A 21990-nucleotide genomic window follows, 5' to 3' on the forward strand; every position below is an offset into this window, starting at 1 on the left:
AGGGGGGAGGGGGTAGATAGGGGAGAGGGAAGTCATAAATGCGTTTACGTGTGGACGTGCAACGGTATGCCAGGAGGCGACGAGGGGGTCATTTAAAATTTAAATTCACGTCCAACTGACTATAAATATATCAGCAGATACAGCTTCAAACGCGCACCCGGCACACGATAAATTTTCCATTTTTGCGGAAAACTCACAATTATGTGGTTTATATCCTTACAAGGTTTTGGGTGGATAAATGATCGGTAGAAACGTCGAGAATTTTGGCTATATCCGTAAAATAATCGGACGTTATCCGAGAAGTTGGATCGGTTTTCAATAAATCAATCATTCGAATTGCAAATTGTTGGGGAAAAAATGGAATTCAATATCGGTGGGAAGGAGAGTATTAGATGAATTAATTAATATTTCAGCCCTACTCGAAGAATATATAATATGAGCCAGTTAGCTAAGAGAATATATAATTTACATTCTGTATATTGTTTTAATGTACTTTGTGCCGATTTCAGATATTAAAATAATTTATTATATTTTTAATTTTGAGTTTAAATTTTTCAGAAAAATTGTGCTGAATTCCCGACAGATTCATAACTCAAAAATCGGCCTTAATTGCGTGGGGCTGTCCACGAAACACGAATCCATAAAAGAAAAATAGAAAAAAAATGCGTCAGAAATTTCTGAGAAAAATTTCCAGTCTCCAAAATGCCGTTAGACAAAAACAAATCCGAATTTTTCAAACACAATTAAGATGCCTGAATGAAGTGACTAAGTCCCCGAGGAAAATCATCAATTTGCAAGGCTCTGAGCCCTAGACTAGAGAAATTCGTAATTTACAGGCAACTCCGTGGAATTCATTGAAACTCGTTCGACGTCTCTCCGTTAGCGTGGAATCGTCGTGAAACTTCCACGAAAGCCAGTTTTCGTACCAGTCGGTATCAGAGGCCCATTAGGACAAACTGGAGGGATGTATTTAAACCTCTTCAGCCCATCCCGATAAAAAAAAAAAGAAAGACCGAACGTGATCCCATGAAAATGGAGCAGTGAGAAGAAAGTCACATTTCTCCCTTGAAGTTACACTCGCGTCAAAGTACAGCGCACGCCTCGTTATTCCCGGTGTACGCAGAAATTTTCGTAATAAAAAAAAATGTCGAGAACAACAACAAGAGGGGGTGGGAGATAAAAAAAAAGGGGGAAAATGCTGAAGAACTGAACTGCCGCGAAGGGAAGGAGTGACGAGACTGCATGAGACAAAAAAAAACCTCGAGAGAGTCAGAAAAAATCCAGACAGAGAGTGTGAGAGTGAGAGATGACAGGGAATGGAGGAGGCGAAGAAATGAAAGCCAAACATGAAATGAAATGCACGGAATAAATTTTAGGTGCTTCGGGGGATTGTATATCCTCCGAGTTTATGTATTCAAGTGTTTAGTTCAATTCGATTTTCAAATATTCAGTCACTAAATCTTTCAATTCATTGAAAAAATCTCACTCTCAGTGTAAATTCATTTCGAGAATAATCAACTTCTTCTTTCTAGCATTAATGAGCATTCATAAAAAAATTCAATTCCACTTGAAATTTTCGAAAAAATTCCGAGTAAAATTTTTCCTCTATCAGGAATTTTTTTTCTCGTAATTATTTAATCACAGATGAGCGTAAAACAAATGTTTTACCAATCAATTTTTCAATTAATTGTCAGAACCCGCAATCGAAATATTTATCAATTTCAATTGGAAAAATTGTTCTTTCATAAAAAAATCGGAAATCGTAAAATATTAACACGAAGTTGAATAAAAAATGTTCTCCAATAAAAAAACCTGTTCTCTATGTTTATAAAGTGAAATTCACTCCACATTATTCAAAAACCCCCGACAACTCGTAATTCCGAAATAGCTCGGGTAATAACGCCCTCAAAGCCAAGTGTCTTCTCCCTTGGCAAGAGGAAACAATTTTCCCCCGACTATGTAATTAAATTAAAGTCTAGATATTCTAATTGCAGCCATATCTGTTCGACGATGGTGTCGTAAAAAGCGAGGGTGTGCGCGCCAAATGAATCACAGCTGAATTTTACGAATATGAAAATGCCCGAGTTTGAGTTTGTCTATAAAATGTTTATACTTCGGAGTATCTTCCAAGTAAATTGAAGTTGAGGGGTATAAAATATGGTGTAAATACAAGTGGACGGTCCAAACTAACGAAGAGCCTTTACATTTAAAAATCCTCGTAAACACCCGCTCAAAGTGTCAAGTTCCGGCTCAAAGTGATAAACAGTAAATTAAAAAATTATACACGAGTTACAGTCGAGTTACATAAAGTCATGGATGATGAGGTGCCGATGAACTTGTGGAATTAATGAGTTCTATAGACGCAAAAGGTCGTTACCTCAGTTCAACCTGTGCCTAGTACTCGTTTATAAAATTACCTCGGCCAATGCATTGCATTGGCCTAGGTAGCTATTTGGTACAATTTTTCAAACGACCGTCAGACTAAAATAATCCGTAAACACACCAGTACTTGTACCTACACGCAGCTTCATTAAGTATTGAGGATACTCAAGTAGGACAGTTTAATGGAAAACGAATAATCGCAGGTTTCCTCATTTTTTTTTAATTGAACGTCAATTGACTAACGGAAGGGTTCATTAAGATGAGCACATTTTTTTACGTATGTTATTTTTTCCTGGCAACTCGTAATTGAAGAAAGATAGCGGTATTTTGGCACGTACATTTTTTAAAGAATTATGAAAACTTCAAAGAAAGATATTCAGGAAGTTATTAATATCTTCTCTCAGCGTCATAATTTGAAAATAATGTAATTTTGATTTCATTTGATAAAATTCCCGGAATTTAAAATACATATTATTGGAGAAATCCAAAGAAAAACATTAGTTCTAATGATTTTTCAACTCGAATTTTCACGTAAACAACCGATTCCAATATCACTAGACTCAATTCTTCGTTTGTCCATGTTTCAACAACTGGTCATTCTCATCGTTAAATACACAAGCCCTATTTATTCAAGTCTGACAGTTCACCCCCCAAAAAAAAAAAATACCTCCGTAAATAAATTCCCCCTCCCCGACCAAAATCACGAAAACCATATTTTCCCCACGACCCTGCAATCCCAAAAATCCGAAAAAAAAATCGAAAAAATCGGCTCCACAATCAACACGCAATGATTTTCCCACGGAAAATCCGTCCAAACAAAAACTTCTTCCCACATTAATTGCCCGAAAATGGCCTTGGCCCTCACAATCTTCAATCCGCAAAATAAAATCCAAAAGACTAACCTTAAAATCCTCAAGACGAACAGCTGATCTCTGCAATCACCAAAAGATCGGAATTCTGAGAATCTCGACACCTCAAAACACTCACGTTTTCCCACTGGTGGCGCACTTTGTCCCAAAAACGTAAACAAAACACAGGACAACGAAAATCACGCACAATTGAGTCGTTGAATGATTAAAATCGAACTATTGGATCAATCGACAGTGACAGTTGACACGATTTAATATAAAAAAAACACTCACAACACAACAATGTTGTCACACCGAGAGACCGGCTTCCACTGGCGTTCGCTGTCAACGGCACGCGGACTTGAAAATTACCCCAGGACTTCTCTTACCCCACCACCACCACCCACTGAACGATAGTCCAATCCCGAGTCCCTCTGCACACCGAGTCGCTCCCACTCCTCAACCGAGGGCGCCCGAGACTCAACGGATATCACCGATTAAAACCGGCGCATGTGCAACGAAAGACACTAAATAACGTCCCGCGGTACCTCACTCTTTTCCAATGTCTGAACTTTTTCAACATTTCCATTTTTCCCTCACTTCTGAAAATTATCTTTAAGGGTTACATTCCGAGGGGACGTTTGCAGAGACTGTTTGAGGTGAACCCCGGGAATTTGATGATTGTAGGTTAAAGGTTGTGGATTATTCTTGAACGTTCCAATACTCGGCTTGAGTGTTCAGCCACTGGGACCGTTAAATTATACCATCGCAGACGTCAGTTTTCTCACGTTTCCTTTCTCTCTCGTCTTTATCGAGACGGCGCTCACTCGCCGATTTTAGGTTTTCATTTTTTTTAGTCCCGGGTCGGCGCTCACCTGCACTGGAAATTGACGATATGTGATTGCGATAAATGGTTATGTTAGAGGAACCTGTTAGGTGCTGGGGAGAAAGGGGGAACGAATGAGTTTTTTTTATCGAATTTTTGGTTAACTGCCGGTTGATTGCGTGTTTATTTGAGTAGTTGTGGATGATAAGGGCTTCAGATCCTGGAGAAATGGAACAAAGTATTTTTTTTTTACCACAGCTCCAGGGGTCTCATTAAAAATTTTCGGGAAAGGGAAGTGATTTTTCCTGAAATTGAATTTGTTTAGACATCTACGATTGATTCCACAGATATTCGCCCCGTAGATAATATCAACGGCTTCATACCACGAGAAATACGAAGATAAGTGTCTGATTAATAAATTTTGGGGGAGGAAAGTTTTTTTTTTTCAATTGAATTTTTACAGCGACCAATAACTGATTCCAAATATATTCGCCTTATAGATTATAAAATAGACTTTGAACTCCATAAAAATATCCAAATAACAAAAATTTTGGGAAAAAAAATCACATTCTTCCGCTAAAAATCTGATCCCTCGGGGCACAGCAAAACAAAAAACTTCTATTCCCGTACTCTCTCCAGGCCTGGCGATTTTATTATCATCACATCATCATATTAAAAGCCATACTTTAGGAAATCAATCTAATCTAATCTAATCTAATCTATCATTTATATTAATCTATATTAAAAAATTTTTTCGAAAAACACGAAGAAATAAAAAAAAAATTTCTTTCAAAATCACAGCAGAATTAAAATAACTCTTCCCTTTCCCTCCCATAACTTCCCCTCTATTCATTCCTCCTCATTTTTTCGATATAACGAATTACATAAAATTGCCATTATAATATATAAAGATATACACATGTGTATTTCCATGTATGCAGGGGTATAATCTCGGTACAATGCCTCGAGCCTTTTTACGAGCGACTCTTCCCTCTTAATCGCGGAATGAAGAGAAAAATGAGAAAAACCAGGAGATTGTGGTGTCCACCAGGATTAAGATCGTAACATCACGTTCGCTACTTGACGCCATTCCCCTTCTCTCTGAATCAGGAGATACGAGAGGGTTTCGCACACCTTTCAACCCTCGGATGGTGTACATTTCTTCCCTCTCCTCATTCCCGGATAATCCCCCGCCAATATTCATTACCCTCCCCTTTCCCGAGTTTTTACCCTCTGAAAACCATTTTGCAACGATTTTCATTATTAAAACCCCTCCATCACTCTAGAAATTAATTTTGCAAATGATAAATCGAGAATTCGTCATCATTCATAAAAATTTACTCCGGTATTCAGTAATTTTAACGTGATCACCCCTCAGGAATTTTCACCAGAAAATTTCAGGGAAAATTACGATCATAATATAATACTGTATTATATAAAATAATTAATATTTATATAATATTCATCAATAATTGCTCATTGATATAAAATACTCACTCAGATTCGATGATAAATAAGGATCCTCCAGAATTCCACCAAACGATTATTACGTGTCAGAGTAAATTTCAGTGGAAATTTCTCTGCACCTGTAACAGATCTACATTTATTTTTTTTTAAACAATTATAAACATTTGCATAAATTTGATGTGCACATTACCCTCGCACCCCGCAAGTATTTCCCCAATTTTTAAAAAGTCCTGAGACTAAGAGTTCGATCAAATACTTTAGTGAGAAGCAATTTTTTTTCAGAATGTTCGGTTAGACCGTCATTAACTAGTGCATCGCTGGATATAGCTGGACGCCTCCGGATAGCATCTCCTGGCATTATCCCGATAATTTACGATAACGCATCCACATTCGCGCTACCAACAGGAGTCATAAGGGGAATATGGAAAAATGTGGAGGTGAGATTTTGCTGTTGAGGCGGAATTGTTACACGCCGTCTTGGCTCAGGAAACTCGGGCTAAAAATGAGAATGAAAGAGGTCAAAGGGTAATATGAGAAAACAAGTTAGCAATAATAGATATTACCCCTGAAAGCGTACACGATCTCATATCCCACGGCAAATATCTTGCAATGTATCTCTACGTACATATAAACGCGTGAATCCGATATTCAGGGCGCACGTATGCAATATTCACTTGGGAAATCAACGCTGACACTGACCACTTGACAAATGCCAGAGAGTTTAACTTCTATCCCTTAATTGTCTCGTTCTCCACTGGTTCTAATGAAAAATCTGGAATTCTCACCCTGTGGATTGGCTCAAGCAGTCAATCGTCCAGAAGATCTCTTGGGGCTTGAGAATCGCACCAGCTGAGTAATTGAGAATGAAACATTCATGTTGCACGTCTGCTGCAAATCTTTCTTGTAATTTGTTTAAATTTTAATGAGCAACGGGAGCAACAGTTGATTTCTTATTGCATGAGTGATTACGGGGCTTTTTAAGCATCAATCACTTTGGTGGCAGGCTTTAACTGTCTCCAGTAATTTACGGGGCTGTGAGTCAGCGTGTGGGTATGGGTGCTGGGGAATTTGTGGCCAACTCTGGGGAATAATTCATCAGTACTCCGAGAAGATACTTCTGAGGTACTTGAGGCCTCCTTTTTTCGTACTTCATCGCGAAATGGAATATACATGGGGAAAAATACTGGAATTACCCAATAATTTCCATAATTCGTCAATAGAAAGGGAAAAAACCTCGTCATTTAAAGAATTATTGGCGAAATTTTCTCATTTCTTCAGTTTTTTTTATAAACTTCTGGGAAACTGTCGACTAAATTGACATAAAAAAATATATCGTTCTCGAGTTTTATTATTATTCAATGGCTCACAGATCTCAGTCACCGTGGAAGAATTTTCCTACGTTCAGATTCCCAAAATTTTACAAAAAGTTTAGAAAACCAGATGCATGACTATGAAAATTTGGGAACCATTGCATAATGATAAAACCTAAAAATGGTATATTTTTTCACGTCAATCGGACCCAGCGTTTCCCAGAAATTGACAAAATCACATGAAAAATGAGGAGATATCGGTAATAATTCCTTAATTCTCAGGTAGTGTCGGTTTCTCAGCAAAAACTCGCGAAAGTTTAAGAATTTTGTGAATCCGGTGAGTTATTTCTACTCTTTATTCCCGAAAATGGAACGAATTCCCTGGTTTTTGGGGAAGACTTCCCGAAATTATCGACTTAAAAATGTAAAATTAAAAAAACACATAAAAATTATTTTTTACTTGCTATTAATTTTGATGGGTTCATTGAATCCGAAATTATACTTCCACTCATTCTATAATTATCGAATTCTATAAAACTTTTATGATCTGTCATAAAAAATTTAAACAGTAAGTTTAATTGAGTTGTTGATTAAATACTGAATATTTAATATCAAACCATTTCAAATTTCCTAATTTCGCACATTTTCCATTAATGCATTCATTGCAATTAACGAAAAATTGTGATAAATTGTTTAATACGAGTAATCAATAGCGGTGTTTATAATTGTATATTGTTCTCGATAAGTTCGCAATTATGGGAAATATATTGATATAATTCTGCATAGACAGTCACGCTCGAAATCAAATACACTGAGTTTCTCATTTCCATCAATTCCTCTCTGTATTTACTAATTCATTTCCATAGCCCAAAATTATTTGAGGAACACTCACAAAAACCACTGTTTCAATAAATTAATCATTATCGTAAATCCACGCACAGCACATTTCTGGTTGTCATGAAATGAATATTAATTGATATCCGTTAATTGATCAAATATTTGAAGCATATTGTTGCAGGACAATTTGGAATATTGAGTGTACAGAACGACACGAAATTGAACCGACACATCGTAAACGATTCAGTCCCTCTCTATCGAACAATTCAACATATTATACAAAATGCCGAATGTCAATAAACTAAAAATTCTAAAGAATTCGAATTTTACCCCCGAAAAATTCCAATTAATTTGAACTACTTTAGAAAATCAACAATTCACTTGGAATATATTTTAGAATTTCTTCTCTTATCAATCCATCGTAATTTCCCACGAAATATTCACAAATGTTTTATGAAAAAATCCCTTGCCCTGGAAATAGCAGAACCCTCGGAAAAAAAAATCGGTAGCAAGTCGAAGAGTAATATTTATTTTTATTGAATATTTCTCTCCGTGAATAATGAGGATTATTTTTCTCAAATAATGAAGAAAATATGGTAAAAAATCGATAATTCATGGAGTCGATGAAAAGAGTGGCTGATACTTTAGTTATTAAGAGGCAGTACCTCATTACCACTGAATCCTTAATATTGCACCAAACGAATATCGAATGGTAGAGACACGATGTAAAGGGAGCCAATTACGCACGTTCGCTATTAACGCTGATTATTATTCGGAATTCGCTTTTCTGTCGAGAGGTCTCGAGTTGCAAAGAGGCTCTCACAATGTACATCGAACTAAAAGACAGGGTGAAGGGATAGGTGAGAGACTCGGTGCACCATTGGAAAATTCACTTGAAATGCATGACGAGAAGCGTCCGAACGGCATTGAAAATGCTACAGAGAAAACGTGGCATTTACCACAGGGATGCGAAATAAGTGTTATACATGTACCTCGGGATTTTCACCAAAAGCCGGGAAATCTCGTGTGCACTTTGCCAGAGTGTATCGACAGACGTGTTCACGTGGAAATAGGAGGGGAAATCTAATATGAAATTCGCAAGTTATCGGGTGGGAGAATCGACACGTATGGCCACTTTCAATTCAATGGAATTAGCATTGCTGAGGGACCCAGTCGTTCCATATGGTTCATTCCTCCATTTCGTCATCCACCTGAAATCCAAGGGAAATTCAACTATTTACGTGATTGAATTATTTCACTGGAGAGGAACATCAAGGGGAGAATGTCCTTCAATGACTCCACATTCAGAAGAAAGATATTTAATTATTCCGTTGGTTCACTGACTTTATTAGAGAGGAATAGCGAAGAGAAAACGTTCTTCAATGACTCCCGATCCAGAAAAAAATATACATTTTGGGTTTTCGGTGCTTAATTATTCTGTTGATTGAATTAGTTTTTCACTGGAGAGGAATGTCAGTGAGAAAATGTCTTTCAGTGACTCCGCACAGATAAAAAATTAGAAAATTTCTTAATATTGTCTAATTAACCAAAAAAAATTGAAAAAGCAATTCAAAATTTCTGATCACCTAATTTTGTTGTATCTACTTCATCTCTTGTTTTGTTCTCAAAATCTCGAAATCTTTATCAAACACTATGAAAATCCAATTTTCCCAATAAACAAACCACTATTCACTAAAAATTAATCAAGAACCACATTTTTCTAAAAAAAGTGCAATTAGCCAAAAAAGAATTCAAAAGATAAAATGGAAAAATTCTAATTACCGGATTGCAAAACAATTTCTAGTTTTTATGATTTTTCCTCTTAAAATCTGTTCTAAATACAATCGAACGTTTTGTTCTTCGGTACGTCAACATCACTCGTCGGGTGAAAAAAAAATGGGGGAACATGAGAAGAGACAGCCAATGAGAGCATCGGACTCCTCACAACTGTTTACATTTTGGTCGAGACTTTTGTGGGGCTCAAAGGTTTCGCCGCGAAAAATTAAAAGGGGGGATATCCTTACTGTCTTAGCCTGCGGTCAACCGAAGGTGATACTGCTCCCGTTATTTTATTATCCAATAGTTTTTAGTGTGAATCGCAGAGTCGTCGAGAGAGCACCTCCGTCCTGTGCCCCACGTCAGTTTTTCTGGACTTTTCAATTTTCCTGGAGGAAAATTTAAACATGAGTTACCGATTTTCCCCAGTGTCCCCGGTGCATGACCCCTCAACAGATGACGATCGAGAGTAAGTGGTCTTTATTTCATATGAGGTTATGACATAAAATTGCAATTATTTGTCACTTGGTGATCGATGTTTCCGCTGTTTTTGGTTCTCTTTTAGAAAAAATGAGAAGAGATCGTCGATTAATCGGGACTAGCTTTTTTATTTTCAATGGTTTTTTCATGCAAAAGGTGAATGGGTTATGACTCGAGTTTTCCTCTGGGAGTTGGCGAGAGATATCTGTGGATCTAAGGGAATTAGCGAAATATTTGGCTGAACGTCTTTTGTAGAGTGGATTGAGAGCCAGAAAAATTATCTTTACGGAAATTTCAATGTTTTTGGTGGATTCAGAGATATTCCGTGAAAAATTAATTGATTGATGAGGAGAGACGATTTCAGGGAGTTGAGATTGATTTGATTTATTGAGTGCAATGAGTTTATTTGCTGACATTTGACAGGGCAGGGTCACCAGCCAAGGATTGAGACATTTTTTTAAATTGTAAGTGATGTGTAATAATAATGAAGGAACGATGAAGGGGTTCTGAAAAAATTTGTTTTTCTACATACAGGAAACAGCCAGCTGTTTTTGAAATTGAAATTAATAATTTGAGCTTAAGAAACTATAAGACTCATTTTTGGAGGGATGGGGTTGTATCGAGTTAGGATGGAGATGAATTTTGTGTTATTTATCGTTGAGACCATTTGCTTCTACATAAAAAAATATTGCATCAATTATCGAAGTCATTGAGGAAATTGATTTATTGGATCCTTACAACACATGCTGGAAGTGCCAATAATTGGAATATTGATGATAATGATTGATACGTTTTTTTATTGAAGGTGTGATGGCCACATGATATGGCAGTGCCACACTTGTTCCTACAAGAGTAAACGACGTTTTAACGTTCGTCGTCACGAGGGGCGAATTCACGTCAAAAAAATCAGGCGAAAGTGCTGTGGTGAGTATTTTCTATTAATCAAATTTATTCCTTCAACATCAACGAATAACTGCATCCAGCTCCAATCGTCAGAAGCGAAAAATTAATTCTCTGAAAAAAAGCGAAGATCAGCTGAGGAGATACCGTGATTTAAATATCCTTCCAGTTATCGTATGGCGTACGCCTCGTCTAAAAAACACTCGAGAATCTTTAAAGTACACAATCGATAGAATTTCAAAAACAAATACTTGCACCGCGGGCGGGCCCCATCAGGTTGTAGTAGAGATCGTAGTAAAGATTACAATTGTTTATTCTGACCACTGGTAACAAAGCTCCGAAGAACCCCCCATTACGCTCATTTGCCTGAGAAAATGGTTGGCAAGTCGGAGAATTAATTTCGGAGTTGTTTAAAACCCATCGCAACCGATAATTGTTGGTAATTATCCCTGTGGTGACGATTTCCGTGTGTGGAAGTGCCTGAAATTACGTTTTTTGTTATTCTTATTGCAACAAGTTCTAGTTCATTAGGAGTCCTTAAATGTTAGCAAATAGGAAACAGTTTCTCACTGAATATTCAATGTCCTCGTTTCACTCATTAATTTTTGTCCTGTCTTACACTTAGAAAATTATGGAATATTGATTTTACTCATACGTGATTTCATATTCATTACGATTGGGGAAAGAATATGTTAGAATATTTGAGCACAGATCGATGTGCAAAAATTCCTGGACAAAGATTTATGACAAGCTAGAGAATAAAATCTTAGAAAAAAGACTAATTCATAATCTCAAGAGCTGTTTGATCCTAAACACGTGTTAAAATTCAAACTTATTGTTTCAACTCTAGACTTTCTAACTTGAAATTTTTTCTTTGTGCTAGTAATTAATTTATTCATTTGCCCCTCCATTCCATTAAAACAGGTATCTTATATATTTCATTCACTTTCAATTGAGCTTATCAACAATTTTCTGGATTATTTTTTTACTCCTCCTGAAATATCATAATTTCCCCCAAAGGTCAGAAATTGAAGACAAAATGGGACTGGTACCAGCATTGTGCGTCCCTTCACCCAGGGAAACGTCCAGCCTCTGTCGTGAGCTCAAACAGGAGAATTCAGGACATGAGTATGTCCTCTGCAATGCACACTCTACAGTTCCATGGAAACAGCTCGGACACATCTGACTCGACATTGACGTGTCCGTCGCCGACTGAGCGCAGGTATTCAGCGAGGATTCGTCAGCAGGTGTTAAAGAGAATAGAGACTCCTCAGTTATTTGAGTCCTCAGACGATGAGGGCTCTCACTCCCGGAGAGAGTCAACAGCCATAGAGAACTCCAGGAATTCCCAGGAAGACTCAATGATGACAAGGAATCCAGATCCTTTCCCTGATATAAACTGTGAATTTCCCCAGAATTTTGGGGATCACCTCAGGGAAAACGAGAGCTCCTGCCTTGAGTATCAGCTGGTCCTGTCAGATCATCTTGGTCTGAATGCATTCATCGAGGAAGTTCCCCTGAATCCCCACGACGAGCCCCACTCAGATTTTCTCCAGGGCCTGGAGAACCCTGATATCTCTGGAGATCTTCCATTCAACCAGGAAATCGACTGCGAGGCAGAGACTCAGCCCCAGGAGCTTCAGAGTGATCAGGTAGCTCTTGTTCTCGAGCAAATCACCCAGGATAATATCTGCAACACCAATTATGTCTCCAGTCTCTCCCAGGCCCTGTGGGAAAAACCTCGGGATCAGATTCTCCAGGTGGATTTGGAGAATCAGCTGCCACCGAAGAAGAAAATCCTCAGGAAGTTCCTGGGGTGCAATGAAACTGGTGACAAGGAGAATGCACCCCCTGGGGAATCGTGGTTCAAGGTAGAGCCCCTGCCCTGGAATGAAATCACTGAGATGCAGAGGAATTTTCTCAGCTCTTTCGACTTCGAGCGGTACAAGCTGCTGTGAGAGGATTTATTTGTTTTGAATTATTTTCGTTCAAATATTGACCTCGTACCATGAAGAATCTGCATGTTTTTTAAATTAGAAAGGAGATTTTCAGACTATAATTAATGAGATGTATGTATATGAAACAGTACAAATGTTTTTTTTTTTCGTTTTTTCTTTGGTTTTTGAGAGGAGTCTGAGGTATCATTTGGATACGGCTGCTAATAGCTGATTTTTTATATGATAAGGATATTGGATAGATAATTATTCTTTAATCTTTTTACATTTAGTTTTATTCTGAAGACATGGGAGGGTCGTGTGGTCTTATGGGGATATTTAATGTTTAGAGAAGTCAGGTTTTGCATGAAGATTCCGTAACAATTGGGAGCTTTAATTTCTCAATTAGTACTTCATCAGAGAAGTGGTGAAGGCATATAATAATTGCTCAGTTTTCTTAAATATCGATATATTTTAAAAACCATAGATTCATGTAAGAGTGTTCACGAAGGAATAAATCGATAATTAAGAAAAATTGTTTGATTCGTCTTGTCTTCATTGGGAATTTTCGAAGTGATTGAAGGAGAGATTGAACTGAATTTCAGAAATTAAAAATTTCTTATTCATTATTTCGCGTGATAAAAATATGACAGTTCAGGAATATCTAACCGTTATTTAAACTTCTCATATCATCAAATCTTTAGCCTCTTTCCATTTTCGTTTCAGTATTGTAATAATCATGTTAACAATATTTATACCCAAAATGTATACATCCAGAGAGATCATTACTGCGACAATGTCAGTAAAATTGTCACATTGAATGCGTTAATATCCGTGCATTAACATGGGAATAACGTGGGTCTCCTGAATGAGTTATTAATTATGTCAACACCCTCTAGCCTTCGAAGACAATGCACCATAATCGCCGCACTGCGGTATTGCGTTATATCGAGGGATATTAATGTACCTGGTGTTACAACAATTCCAGAGCATTCCAATTAAAAATCTAATGGAATTTCCGATGAGTTTTTCTCCCGATAATTGCAAATCATCATTTTTAGAGGGTAAATTTTTTGATAGTCCATGTAAAGCAATAATAAACGACTATAATTTCTCAATCAGTGTGTTGTAATTCATTTTGTCCAGTCATCAAGAAACTGATAATAAAAGTGTACTTTTCAGAAATCTCAAAACCCTTGATGTATTCATGATGTTTTATTCTGCACTTTAAAAAGTTTCAGGAATTTTCACTTGTCGGAGCAGTACTCCAGTAATTATTACGAAAATTTTTCGAAAGTAAAATTGAAGAGAGAAATCTGATGAGACTAAGGGATTGATTTTTTTAACGGAAAGTGTTGTTTATTTTTATAAATAAATAGTTTGGATTATTGGGGATATTCTACTCCCTTTCGACTAAAATTCACATTTTTTTTCATTTTTTTACAGACTTACAATGAGGTTGACGTAAAAAAGTATAACGTTTTTGCATTTTGCCATTATTTAATTATTCACAAGTTTTTAAGTTCGTGTGAACCATTCCCTGCGTTTTTTGTGAATTCGAAATAAAAAAATCACAAAACCGTAGAAAAAATGCATAAAAATGATTGCAGCACCTCGAAACTCCGTGAGCCATTGAATAATGACAAAAAGCGAAAACGTTATATTTTCGCACGTCAATCCGACCGATAGTCTACCATAAAAAGTAAAAAAAAAAAACGTGAATTCTGACTAAAACTGTTGAAAAATCCTGTTGTTGAAAATTCTTGAACACATTAAATTTAGCCATTTTCCCGACTCTTCCCGTCAGATGACCGAAAGTTTGGCACAATAGATTTGATACGTAATCCTTTTTCAGAGTGTAAATAAACCGGACACATCTTGTTTGAGATGCACCCTGTAAGCACGAGACTCTCACGCATTCAAGGTAGTATCAGACTAGATACTCCAGCCACTGTATCTTCTCTGCATTGAACAATGCAACGTGGATTCACCCACCATTCAGCATTGTTCCTACCCCTGTGTTCTCATCATTGTTTCACCCTCTCGAGCGCATCAACGCTCAAAGGCTCTTTCCATATCCTCTCACCACGTCATTTCCAATTACTACGGTGTGCTGAGTAAATTTTAACGCTACTGTATATTTATGGCACTATTTCAGTCCAGAGTATCTCGCGGGGGGAATTTTTTTTATTAACAAATGGCTGTCGTTAAAAAATCATGGACCGGTGCAACTGTGTACGCCTGTGGAATACCACCACATTTTGTGGTATTTGCACTGTTTTAATTACATGGCGTGGATATTATTCCTTCGAATTCAAAGGAATTATTTTCTGGCGGGAATTGTAATTTTTTTATCATTATAATTATAGGGGTGTGGGTGGGGTGGTATTAACGAATCTAGTAATTAGAAGGGAAACTTTTTCTCTTTATTTGCGTTTTTGAAAAAAAAACGGCAATTTCATGAAGAAATTTAGGCAATAGAAGAGAAAAATTGCATTAAATCTGCACCAAAATGGAGCAAAATTTGACTGACGGTTAATATTTTCAAAATATGAAATGTTAGAAATTCGGGAAAGTTTGGAAATTTTCAATGTAAATAATGCATCAATCCCTGAAACAGTACTTTAATGACTGTTCACCACGAACACTAGAGCATCCCCTAGCACTGGGTGGTTGTTAGTGCGCAAAGGACCCCCCAACATTCTCCGGAAACTAACTCCATTTGCCCTCTCCCCTGTCCGAGCCGTTGATACTACAATGTACCGAATTAGGTCTCTTGTATGTATTAACAATCCCCCAGTGCTCGCACGTACCTCTCACCGTTAATTTATGATTCGATTCTCGATGGCGAAACTCATGTCCATTGATTTTCACCCGTGGAATTTTCGAAATTACGTAAAACACCGTCGCAAATATGAATATTTAACTCCCGAGTGAAATACCCCCACGAGCTATCATTATTCCCCCCACCGGTGATTTACTGATATTAACTGTCAATGATAACGGCTTGGTGCGCCGGAAGTAAAAAGTGCATCAATAATTTCTGAGAGTTTCAATCTGATTGCGGATTCCACCTTTGTCATATTTATCTGAGTCTCGCATGCTGTAAAAAGAAATGCAATAAAGCAATGTCAATTGATCATGTGAATTTACCGATGGGTTGTTGCAGGTCAGATGGAAATTATCTGGTTGGGAATAAAATAGGAGTAATTAGTTGTCGGATTATTTATGGTGATGTTAATTATGCGCCCTTTATGGTCCCTCATGTGCACCAAAAGTGCACACCTGCAAGAAACTATTATTACCTCTTGCGTGTGCACCGCATTTCGTGGATTCTCGGGAGATGCACTTCCATAAATCAGGGGGTAACTAGGTGTACGAGCTTTTCTGGGCGGTAAGTGGAAAATGTGATGATAAGTGGACGTAATGGAGAAAATCATGGTGCCCAGGTGATGGTTTTGCTGGAAATATCTCGACAAAACACACTTACATTTCTCTTTATTTTTTCACTTCAGTCTGTCACCTCTACACTTTAACATTTTTCATTTTTCGGTTCACCTGAAATTTCGGAATTTTTTCAATTATTTATTACATACTATATTCATTGCAATGTTTTGTTTAGAAAATAATCTGGGAAAGGGGAGACAAGACGTGACATAAGGTGAAATAATTATAAAATTTTATTAGCAAAATTATTGGGAATAATAAAAATTGGGTGAAGAAGTCGATTCAAAATTTATGATTGTATTTATCCGCAGAGGTGGCACATGGCGGATTTTTTGAATATGTTTTTTTGGTTTTATACAGTTCCAATCAATCGAGTGAAGTCGATAACGCGAATGATTGACAGTTTTTTAATGGCATAGTTGATTTTTCCTTCAGATCTTGGCATGATCTACCCTACTGTAAAAAAAATTAAAAAGAATTTTTGGAAAAAATCACCATCTGGTGATTCACTTGAATTTTCATTTAATTTTATTTCACATTCTCTATTGATTTAAATTACGATCACAATTTAAATTTTTAATTTTGTTGTGATTTGTTGAGTTCAAATATGATTAACATAAATTGCTTAGGATTAATTAAAGGAAAATCTTTGTTTGAAGAGCTGAAGTTTGAAGAGCTTAAAGTCGAAACGAGTTGATTACGTAAATTGCGATTTCAAACGTGACCTACAATTCGAAAAACGTAAATACAAAATCATACAGTACATTATCAAATTCATAATTTAGAATAAAAACTCATAATCTATTCGATATGAAATATCATAAATTGCGTTGTAACGAATACTTTTAAATGCGCATAGTTTAATGTATTGGTTCTCGTGAATCCTATTAGATATTCCGATATTTTGAAAACTCCCTCGAGGGGAAATGAAAGAGAATGATAAACACAATTCACCATAGGAATCCTGATAATGGATATTAGGTTCTGTGTCTTGGGTGGTGGAAGAAGATGATATCATCTGGAGGAAAGCTCAAGGGCAAGAGCTTGCGACACCGGACAGTCCGACGCCACCGGGTATTGGCGAATATTTCTTTGAACGCATGCGCCCGCACCCTCGACCCGCAATTTTGGAAACTTATCAACAAAAGTTCCACACCAACAACGAGGACAGAATTGAAGAATTCCTCTCGACAAGTAGACGAGGTGCATTTTTTCCTTCGATTAAAGCCGAAATTTCTGGGGTATGTCTGACCATCGCGCGGTTGAACCACTGGGTCCAGGGATCAACTGTCAAAGTGCCTGTGACATCGTGACAAAAGAGAGGTGAGATCGTGTTTTGGGAATACTCTGGCCTCTTTGAGACGTTTTTTCAAAATTTTTCAAAATTTTTCACCATTTTTCACCATTTTTTGAGATTTATATCGCGAGAAAATTTACATTTTCAGAAATGTACACTGAGAAAAAAATAGTGAATCAAAGAAATGTTTTGAGACTAACAAATTAAATGAATCAATAGTCACAAAGACATATGCGATTGCGACTGCTAAATATTGAGTTGAATAAATTTATTTGAAACAACTAATTGAAATTTTGAAGTTCAATTGTAACTTTACTTGTTTGTAGGAATTCAAATTTGAAATAAGTTTTCGATGAAATATGCCTGAGGATGCACTCAATTTAGAAATATATTTTTTACCCTCAACTAATAATTTTTTGTATATATTAAGATACAAAAATATTTTTTAACTTCTCAATAATCACAAAAAATCAATATAATAGGATTAAATAATTCTATTTACGTCATCAAGGTTATATTTATTTGTTTTTACTATATATTTTTGAAGAAACTTAAAATTGTCGCGAATCTATCAAATGATTAGATTAATCAAATAGTTAGTTACTTGAAAAATTTTTTGGATTGTTGTAAATTTAATAATGAATTTTAGTATTTTCAGTACAGAAAAAAAAGTAGAGACATCTGGAAGAATCAGAAATTAAAAGTATCATTAATTATTATTATTGTTATATATAATACATGGTTTTTACTGGAGAATATTCAGTAGAAATTACCGACCGATTCAATGGAATTTGTCTTCCAGCAATTTTTCTAGGAATCGAAGCGACGAAATCGATTGATTTTTTGGTAAGAAGTCAAGTCTTACCGAAAATTCTAAACTCATTATGCCTCAGAAAACAAAAATTTGCAATAACAAAAAGCACAGGGAGTTATTAGCACGAACAGAAAATTAGATAGTTTGGAAAAAATCGTGGAAAAATGTGAAAATTGGCTGAAAGCTACAGGACATCCTTAATTCCCCCATTTTTTCTCGTTAATGATGATGAGATTTCTTCAGCATTGGTCTGCAACTGTTCGAGGTACTTCTAGATAAAACTCAGCACGTTTATTACACCGGTCAGATTGTCTCTGGAAAAGTTAAACTGCAACTCGACTCACCGATTAGTGGAATGGGTAAGTTTTTAGAATTCATTGCTAACAATTTTTTCGTAAAATTCCCCTTCAAATTTGTCCCTTTCTACTTTGAGTTTTCAACTCAATTTATGATTTCATTAAATGATCCACTTCAACAAAAAATGGAAAAAAAATTCGCTGTTTGTGTGTTTCTACTTCAAATATGGATGACTAATTAATTGATGACTTGTAGATTTGTTTAGAGGGAAAGGATGAAAAATATTTCAAATCAACTGTTTGTTTAATTGTTATTGATGGAAAATTTGGTATTGAATTTCCGATTAATGAGAACTCCACTGCGTTATCCAATAAAAACTCCCCATTTTCAGTGGTAAAATTGGAGTGCAGGGGTGAAGGACAGGTCTATTTCACAAACCGATCAACTGGTTTCCGGAGAAAAGTTTCTGCCCAAGAAACCTACCTCCACGATGTGATTTATTTAACCAGAAGTAAGTCCCTTGCATTATAAAACTCTTCAAAAAGATGTTGGTTTCCACGCAATAAAAACTACTGAATCATTTCAGGTGACTCCAGTGATGCAGAAATCAGGAGTGATGGATTTTCATTCAGCTTCAATCTGCCAGAAAAGCTACCATGCAGTTTCGAGGGTCGATACGGACGAGTGAGATACTCTATCAAGTCAACACTGGAATTTACTCGAAACTCAGGAATATCCTCCGAGCCTTTGGCATTCACCATCGCACCTGTTTTAGATTTGAATCAGCACTCATTGGCACCAGTAATCTTTTTAATTTTCCTTCAATTCTCCATTTTTTCATTCGAATTTCCCCAACACTTGTGCCTGAAACTTTTTTTTTTATCTCAAGAAAAATGTACTTTTTTAATTTACTTTTCAATTAGATTCTGCAGTTACTAAATATTAATTTATTTCGAAAACTATTGATTTTAAGAAGAAATATCATAAGACATTTTCTGTTTGAAATTTAATAAGCTTCATTAAATTCTATTAGTATTTTTACCTCAAATCGATAGTTTTCAAGATAGATCGATAATTAAGAAGAAATAATTTGGAGAAATGAACAATTCGAAATATGTCACTCTATCAAATCACGCTTGTGTTCGAAAAATTAATTTTAATTGCGTGTTTGCAGTTACCTTTGAGCGAGAGTAACACGAAAACATTCACTGGTCACCTGAAGCCTTTGAGCATGTCAGTCTTCATCCCTGTTCGTGGTTTCGTCCCTGGCCAAACAATTCCGCTGAAAATTAATCTAAAAAATGAGTCAAACGTCGACGTGAAAAAGCTTCGAATTTTATTCAAAAAGGTAATATACCCACACTCTCAAAAACGATTCCAAAAACGATCGATACAGATCAAATAAACAAGCCCGATTCTTCAATTAAAAAAATTGCAATTAAACCTTTATTTAATGAAATTTCTTTATCTAACCAAATCATTTTAATTCCAGTAATGAACAAACTTTTTCATCGGTGCTAATTACATCTTTGAGATAATATTGAAAAAAGCACAAGTAAACATTTGATTGGAATTTTAACGCTCCATCCCCTAAACAAATATGCGTTATCGAATAAACAAAGACAAATTGATCTATACAACCTATTAAAATTCAGCAGAAAATCCCCGCCTGAATAATTCCCCCGAAAACAATGAATTGTTGATCCCGTTTTATTTTTCCATTTGTCATGGTTTCATTAGGTGGTGGTATATCGTTCAGCGGATAATATTCGCAAACACAAAGAGATTGTTGTAGAGATTCACCAGCCAGTGCAACGTAATTGCGAGGTTTATGACTGTGAATTCGACGTGCCAGCAATTCCACCGTCAGGGCGAGTGTGCGATCTCATTGACGTTTGTTATACCCTCAAAGTCGAGGCGTGTGTGGACATCAACGAGTGGTACTACCGGATGTTTCATAAAAATCTCAAGATAAGGATGGCCATTGTCGTCGGAACGTGCCCTCTGAGGAACTACGAAGACCCCATAGACTCTAGCGATGACCCCCAGAGTATTTCAAAAAAGGATAAGTCCGTTCAGTGGGCTGAGACTGTCTCCAAAGACAATGAATCAAGTACTCCAAATAATTACAGTTAAAAATTACAGAATTCTCTGAAAAAATCCTCTCAACTACATTTTTCAGTGGAATTCCAATTACTTGATTAATTAATTAAAAACATTTTTTTTTTCTTAGCGAATGGAAAAAAATTGATGACATTATTTTTGGTTTTTATCGGATTAAGGGATGATTGCAATTGTGGAAATTGTTTTCAGAGGGGTGCAAGTATCAGAGCAGCCGTATATATCGATCCTCGAAACCTGAACGAGATGATCCCGTGGGGGAGAATGGAGATGATGCCCATGTGGAAGCGTATGCACCGATGTACCGGGTGTATAAATTTGATGGTGGGATAAGGGGATGATATCGTTACGCGATGACTGTTTGTTGATGCATTGAAATTTCTTTTCGGAGGGCTTTCAGAAGAGTGGCGTTACGCGGACGGAGTAATTTACTCGAAATTTCTAGTTGTGTTAGACACCGGTTCATCTTGAAAATTATTAATGAATTATTGCTGATGGCTTTTCATTTTTCATGTTTTTCTATAAATCCCTCGGAAATCCAGGACCAAATTGATGTGGAAATATTTCATTTATCGGTTTCATCATTATTTTATGATTCACTAATTTTCAGGAAAGTTGTGCGTCTAGCTTTTAAAAATTTTCGTAAAGTTTGTGGAGTTTTGTAAAAGTTTGCTAAGAACACAGGAAAATTCTTTCACACCGATGAAACTTCGTGAGACATTGAATAATAATAAAACTCTAAAACGATGTTTTCACGTCGATTTTATCAAGCGTTTCCCAGAAATTCTTTAAAAAAACTTGGAAAAATGAGAAAATATCGTCGATAATTCCTTAAGGGTGTTCTACACCCATACATAGTCAAAGTTTACGTTTTTCATTTTTCTGGTAAATGTATCATGAGATTGACGTGATAAACTAAAGTTTTTGTGTCATTTTTGTTGTCATTATTTAATAACTGATGAAGTTTCATGGTGGTGTGAACATTTTTGCGCATTTTTTAAAAATTTACTTAGATAATTATAATATAATTATTCAATAAATAATAAAAAATGAATATAATATAATTATAAACCGTAAATATAATATAATCATATTTATTTTTTAGTAAAATAACACAATAAATATAATATAATTAAATAATCAATTATTATTAATTATTATAAATTCAAATAGAATCGCAAAACTGTAGAGGGAATGCTTGAAAACGATCGCACCATCAGTAAACTTCGTGAGCCATTAAATAATGATACAACA

At 36.1% G+C, this 21990-nt stretch overlaps 2 protein-coding genes across 4 annotated transcripts in view; one reads left to right on the top strand and one right to left on the bottom strand.

The window, feature by feature from the left end:
- The window catches only part of Pgant9 (polypeptide N-acetylgalactosaminyltransferase 9), a 132024-nt gene extending 128401 nt beyond the window's left edge, over positions 1-3623 (bottom strand). For all 3 annotated transcript variants that reach the window (XM_011302557.1, XM_011302551.1, XM_011302552.1), the window contains exon 1: positions 3285-3623. The gene's annotated coding sequence lies outside the window, so the exon portion shown is untranslated. The remainder of the gene's footprint in view (positions 1-3284) is intronic.
- A 13778-nt stretch (positions 3624-17401) lies between these two features.
- Positions 17402-21719, top strand: LOC105265185 (arrestin domain-containing protein 2-like). The gene is made up of 7 exons (XM_011302558.1): positions 17402-17530; positions 18562-18677; positions 19007-19126; positions 19202-19416; positions 19790-19963; positions 20356-20728; positions 20929-21719. Exons 1-7 carry the CDS (start codon positions 17451-17453, stop codon positions 21075-21077), a joined length of 1227 nt encoding a protein of 408 aa, XP_011300860.1. The 5' UTR covers positions 17402-17450; the 3' UTR covers positions 21078-21719.
- Positions 21720-21990: the final 271 nt, after the last annotated feature.

Source organism: Fopius arisanus, unplaced genomic scaffold (genome assembly GCF_000806365.1).
Source record: "Fopius arisanus strain USDA-PBARC FA_bdor unplaced genomic scaffold, ASM80636v1 scaffold00028, whole genome shotgun sequence".
Classification (NCBI taxonomy): Eukaryota; Metazoa; Arthropoda; class Insecta; order Hymenoptera; family Braconidae; genus Fopius; species Fopius arisanus.